Source organism: Perognathus longimembris, chromosome 13 (genome assembly GCF_023159225.1).
Source record: "Perognathus longimembris pacificus isolate PPM17 chromosome 13, ASM2315922v1, whole genome shotgun sequence".
NCBI classification, from domain to species: Eukaryota; Metazoa; Chordata; class Mammalia; order Rodentia; family Heteromyidae; genus Perognathus; species Perognathus longimembris.
Genome location: NC_063173.1, coordinates 59,651,757 through 59,658,244, shown reverse-complemented (window position 1 = coordinate 59,658,244; position 6,488 = coordinate 59,651,757). Strand labels below are relative to the sequence as shown.

At 50.8% G+C, this 6,488-nt stretch overlaps 1 protein-coding gene across 1 annotated transcript; it reads left to right on the top strand.

Moving 5' to 3' along the window:
• Positions 1-399: 399 nt before the first annotated feature.
• Positions 400-2,192, top strand: Pold4 (DNA polymerase delta 4, accessory subunit). Its single transcript, XM_048359763.1, has 4 exons — positions 400-666; positions 893-982; positions 1,223-1,334; positions 1,933-2,192. Exons 1-4 carry the CDS (start codon positions 573-575, stop codon positions 1,955-1,957), a joined length of 321 nt encoding a protein of 106 aa, XP_048215720.1. The 5' UTR covers positions 400-572; the 3' UTR covers positions 1,958-2,192.
• The last annotated feature ends 4,296 nt before the right edge of the window (positions 2,193-6,488 follow it).

Genomic DNA, 6,488 nt, shown 5'->3' with positions numbered 1-6,488 from the left:
GCCGAAGTGGACGGTTCCAGCTGGGCTCAGGGGACTTACAAACTCGCCACGGGGATTAGTGAGGCTGAAAAGAACATTTGCCTAGGAAGGAAAAATGGGAAGTGAGAGGCTGAGGATAACGCTTTGTGCATCCCAGGGGACCCACGCAGACCAATGAGGGGCAGGAGGAGGTGGTGAAGTCTGGGGCATTTTGACAGGTCCCCGCCCCCCTCCCCGGACCTAACCTCTCCGCTCTCAGAACACAGCTGCAGCAGCTGCCCCGCCCCCCCCGCCCTATGCCGCTCGCCATTGGCTAAAATCAGGGCCCGCCTCACAGAGGCGGCTTGCCATTCGCTTAGGCCTCTGAGGTTGCGTGTTTGTGGGGGCGGGGGGCGGGGGCCACACGTCATTCCCTGGAACTAAGCGACTTCCTCTCTGGGCTTGTCTGGGTCAGCTTGTCTGCCGGGTCACTGGCCCTTCTCTCTCTCTGGCCCGTCTTTCTCTCACTCTCTCACAGCAGCTGTCTCTCACGCACCCGTTGGCCTATCTCTTCTTCAACGCAGTCGCCTCCTCTGCCTGCCTGGGTGGCCGCCATGGGCCGGAAGCGGCTCATCACTGACTCCTACCCAGTTGTGAAGAACAGGGAGGGACCTGCTGGGCACAAGGAGGAGCTGGCACCAGAGCTAGGTTTCTGAAGATTGGGGGCGGCAGGAGGAGCGGACACAAGAGGACGGGGGGTGGGAGGGGGGCGGGGGGAAAGGGAACCTAGAATGTTCTCTATGTCTGACCTCCGGTCTGGCTGCCGGGTGGCAGAGGCAAAGGGGCGGGGAGTCAGGCCAGGAAACTGGCGCCGTGGGTGAGGCCTGGGCAGGGCAAAGGCGAGGGCAGGCCTGAGGAGCAGTTGTCTTCGCAGGGGAGGAGCCCCAGCCCCCCAGCGAGGAGGAAGTGGCCCTGGAGCTGCTGCGGCAGTTTGACCTGGCCTGGCAGTACGGGCCTTGCACAGGTGAGGACAGTACCCAGCCTCCTCCTGCCCGCCGAGTGCAGCTCTCAGCCAATTCTGTCACCGGCATGTCTCAGAAGTGACCCAAGTGCCTGCCTGGTTGGGACGCTGTCTCCTGAGACTGGATGTGGAAGCTCTTGAGACACCCCCCCCCCCCCACACACACACATACACACCCTACATCCTCTAGCCTGGACTCTTCCCTACCCCTCACAAGCCCGGCTCTTCTTCCCACCCTGGCAGGGATCACACGGCTGCAGCGGTGGCACCGGGCAGAGCAATTGGGTTTGGAGCCTCCCCCAGAGGTGCACCAAGTGCTGAAGGCCCACCCTGAAGACGCCCGCTTCCAGTGCAGGTCAGGCCAGGTCAGGAGCAGCCTTTGCCAGGCACTGTCGCTCTGCAGGCCTGGGAGAGTGTTGCCCTGACCTGAAGGAGAAATGGACACAATCTGGTTGGGCAGGGAAAGTCTTGTGAAGCAGGCAAGAAAGTTCTCCAAGATGCTTGACTAAGGCTTTAATTCTTTCTTTCTGTCAGTTGTGGGGCTTGAACTCTGGGGCCTGGATGCTGTCCCTGAGCTCTTCAGCTCAAGGCTAGCGCTCTATGCCTCGAGCCACAGAGTCCCTTCTGGTTTTCTGGTGGTTAATTGGAGATAACAGTCTCATGGACTTTGCTGCTCAGGCTGGCTTTGAACCAAGATCCTCAAATCTCAGCCTCCTGGGTAGATAAGATTATAGGAATGAGCCACCTGCACCCAGCTAGGCTTTAATAATTCTTATCTCAGAGCTAATGGTGAGGGAAGGGATCATACAGAGTTCAAGGGACTCTCTCTTTAGTCCTGAGAGGTCTGTCAAGCACTATGGGCAATGGCAATAATTGGGGCTGGTGAAGTCACATCAAGGGACGGAGATGACTCTTTTTCTCTAATGTTTCCCTTTTCTACCCTTCTTCTATAGCCTCTGGTACTTCTATCCCCTTTGAGCCACTGCCAGGGCCATCCTGTCCTTGACAGACCTGCTAGCCTCTGAGAACTCTGGAATACAGTGGAGACCCAATTGCTGCTCGGCTCACCTTGGCTTTGCTCTGGAGGAACATTTGGAATGCTGAATATGGAGGTCCCATGGTGCGGGCCCTCCAGCTTACCAGCGGGCTCTAGCTGAAGATTGCCTAGGTGAACAGTAGTCTCTGGGACAAGGACCTGAACACCATCCTTCTGTTAGCTGCCATATCGTCTCTGGCCTGTGGTGTGGCAAACCCTTCATTGCCTGGCACAGAGCCAGACATAGGCAAATGACCTAAGAGGCGAAGATACACCCCCACCTCAGGCTGGGCATATGAAGGCAGGACTGGCCGAGATCACAGAGCAAGAGGTTCACTAATGCTTATAATAAATAACATTGAGCCTGGAACCCTGACCTCCAGTCCCTTAATGTGGTCCTGCTTTGGCTGACAGGCCCCAGCAAGACAGTAGGCAGGTCAGACCACACACCTTCCCCTTTCCTGCCTTAACGGTCTTCGCCCGAGCTCAGCAGCCTATGGTGCCCTCTGGTGGTACACAGGAGCACCTCTCTCTAGTCACCTTTCCTGACCACCTAGGGAAAACTTGCTTGAAGTGCCTGCTATAGCCTAGCCTGCCTATGGTTGGCCACATCTCAAACACAGAGGATGGTCCATGAGGTTGTGGCTCATAAGGTTCAGGCAGACCTACACATGCCCAGCCAGCCCTTCTGCTTCCCCCATGGGGGCTACCCGAATCCAAAGCAGGGCTGGAGAGTCTCAACTTGCAGGACATGCTCAGACATGATCACCATCTGAAGAGCTTTGGAACAATGCTTAGGAGACTTTGGATCAGGGCACAGTGTGGAGAATGGAATCAGTAATGCCTTATATGGAATTATCTTTGTGTGCTATTATCAGCTGTCCATCTGGGATTGACAGAGACAGCACTATATATTCATTCCTGGAAACAGGCCTAGAGAGGGGATTAAGGCCTTTTTAATAGCTATTTTATTTAAAATTGACCATGTCTCAGGTATTGTAATCATTCTTTTAAAACTCCCTTGTAGATTTTAGAGAGAGGGAAACTGCAGCTCAGAAAGGCTGTGAGGGTACCCAAAGCATACAGAAGTAAGTAGAGAGACCAGGGGCTGTACACAGCAGGCTCTTCAATATCATCTCCCTTGCCCAGCTGCTGAGCACCTACTATGTTACAAAGGGTTTCCATGGAGTATTATTATTTATGAAAACATATAAATATGGAAATTAGTCTTGTCAAGTAGACGGTCAGTGGTAAACAAAACTAGGCCAAGGAGTCAGAGAGGACCTGAGTGAACTAGGTCAAGGAGTCAAAGATGCTAGATTAGGGGGACTGAGCAAGAAAGGCTTCTAGTAAAGTGACATCTTTGAGCAGAGACATAAAGGAAGGAAGGGGGCAAGGCTTACACCCGTGCCAATTTCCCAGACAGAAGCAATGACAAGGGCTGGGAGTTTGGCTTAGTGGTAGAGTGCTTGCCTAGCATGCATGAAGCCCTGGGTTCGATTCCTCAGTACCACATACACAGAAAAAGCCAGAAGTGGTGCTGTGGCTCAAGTGAGTAGAGTGCTAGCCTTGAGCAAAAAGAAACCAGGAACAGTGCTCAAGCCCTGAGTTCAAGCCCCAGAAGTGACAAAAAAGAATGTTTTTAAAGAAGCAATGACAAGTAGAAAGTCCCTTGTGGCAGCAGCATTTTCAGACTGTTCCAGGAACAGCATGGAAGCTGGTGTACCAGGGATGAGGGGAGGGCAGTGAGGGATGAGGCCAGAGGGCAAACAGGAAGCAGACCACCCTTAGAGTCCTACAGACCATGATAAGAAGTCTGGCCAGGAGCTCACACCTACGATCCTAGCTACCCAGGAGGCTGAGATCTGAGGATTGTGGTTTGAAGCCAGACCAGGAAGCAAAGTCCATGAAACTCTTATCTCCAATTAACCAGCAGAAAGTCAGAAATGGAGCCGTGGCTCAAGTGGCAGGGCACTATCCTTGAGGAAGAAGAAAAAAAAAAAAAAAAAAAAAGCTCAGGGACATCACCTAGGCCGGCCCTGAGATCAAGCCCCAGGACCAGTACAAAAAAAATCTGGATTTTTATTCTATGTGAGAGAGGAAAATACTGAAAGGCTTTCAGCAATGAAATCATTGAACTTAGCTTAGCTTCAGCTGTGGCTGGGGAACAGTGGGTGAAGTTGAGGGAAGACAGGTAGTGAAGCCACTAAGAAGGCTGTTGAAGCCAGCCTGGTAAGAGATAAAAGTAATCTGGGGGGCTGGGAATATGGCCTAGTGGCAAGAGTGCTTGCCTCCTATACATGAAGCCCTGGGTTCAATTCCTCAGCACCACATATATAGAAAATGGCCAGAAGTGGCGCTGTGGCTCAAGTGGCAGAGTGCTAGCCTTGAGCAAAAAGAAGCCAGGGACAGTGCTCAGGCCCTGAGTCCAAGGCCCAGGACTGGCAAAAAAAAAAAAAAAAAAAAGTAATCTGGACCAGAGGTAGCGGGAAATTTAGCCATTAAGAAGTGGCAAGAGCCGGGCATTGGTGGCTCACGCCTGTAATCCTAGCTACTCAGGAAGCTGAAATCTGAGGATCACAGTTCAAAGCCCAGGCAGGAAAGTCCATGAGACTCTCATCTCCAATTAATCACCAGAAAACAAGAAATGGCTCTGTAGCTCAAGTGGCAGAGCATCAGCCTTGAGCAAAAGAGCTCAGGCCCTGAGTTCAAGCCACACAATGGACCAAAGGGTATGTGTGTGGAAGAAGTGGCTAGATGTTCTCTAGCCACAGATCTTGACAGGAGCCCAGGTTAATTTCATAGGTTTTGGACTGATGAGTGGAAGTCAGAATCTGAACTAATGTGGTGGGCTGTAGGAAAGGGAGGCTGAAAGCGGGAGTTAGGTTTTGGGTTTTTTTTTTTGGGGGGGTGAATATGTGTATAATGCTGGGAATCAAATCCAGAATCTTGCACATGCTAGGCAAGTATTCTACCCCTTAGCTACATCCCTAGATAACATGTTGAATTTAAAGTATTTATGACACATCCTAGTGGAGAGTGTAGACAAAATATGTAAGTCTTTGGTTCTGGGGACATTTAGATTTGAGATATAACTTTGAGGATCTAAAGGATCCCTAAAGAATGAGCTTGGCATGATGGCTCATGCCTGTAATCCTAGCTGATACAGGAAGCTCACAAGTTCCAGGACAGCCTGGACTACACAGGAAGACTTAATCTAGCACTGGAGGCTCGCATCTAAAACCACAGCTACTCAGGAGGCTGATATCTGAGAACCTTAGTTCAAAGCCAGTATAGACAGACAAATCTGTGACACTTTTATCTTCATCTCCAATTAACGAGCAAAAAGTCAGAAATGGAGCTGGGTGCCAGTGACTCACGCCTGTAATTCTAGCTACTCAGGATGAAATGTGAGGATTGTAGTTTGAAGCCAGCCCATTCAGGAAAGTCCATGAGACTCTCATCACCAATGAACCGGCAAAGATCTAAAAGTAGAGCTGTGGCTCAAGTGGTAGAATACTAGTCTTTTTTTTTTTTTTTTTTTGCTAGTCCTGGGCCTTGGACTCAGGGCCTGAGCACTGTCCCTGGCTTCTTTTTGCTCAAGGCTAGCACTTTATCACTTCTGGCCTTTTCTATATATGTGGTGCTGAGGAATCGAACTCAGGGCTTCAGGTATACGAGGCAAGCACTTTACCACTAGGCCATATTCCCAGCCTCGTAGAATACTAGTCTTGAGCAAAAATGCTCAGGGACAGCATCCAGGCCCTGAGTTCTAGTCCCAGGACTGGCATAAAAAAATATCAGAAGTGGAAGCATGGCTCAAGTGGGAGAGGCCTAGCAGTGACTAAAATTGTTGAACAAGAATGCAAGGCCCGGAGTTCAAATATGAATACTGACACATAAATAAATAAACAGATAGATAAATAAACAATTTAAAATGAAGAAATCAATAGATGCATCTGCAAGAATAGAAAGGTTACCTGCAAATACACAGAGTTAAGAAGTAGCACAAGAACAGACCCGGAGCTTCCTATACTGGGTGGCCAGAAAAACAGGAGGACCCAGCCAAGGACACAGAGGAGCAGCCTACAGGGCCAGAGGGAGGCCAGGAGAGTAGAGTGGCTAGAGGGGGCAGCGGGGGTTGAGCCTTCTGGTGTTCCTAAGAGGCCACTAAAACCTAGTGTGAGCAGGACTCCACTGGATTCAGCCATACAGAGGTCACTGGAGCTCTCAATAAGAGCAGTGTTGCATGATTGATGGGGTAGAGGCTGCCTGCAGAGGCAGCAGAAGTGGAAACAGGGAGTGTGCCATTGCTTTGGGGGCCTTTTTACTGTCAGGGAATAGAGAACTAAAGAGAGGGCCTGGGACTGAGGGAGGCATTTGTGTTTGGTGTTGTCTTTTCTTTTGGAAGGAGTGGCACTGTGGCATAATTACACAATGAAGAAAGTCATCACACAGGGAGGGGCTGTGAGG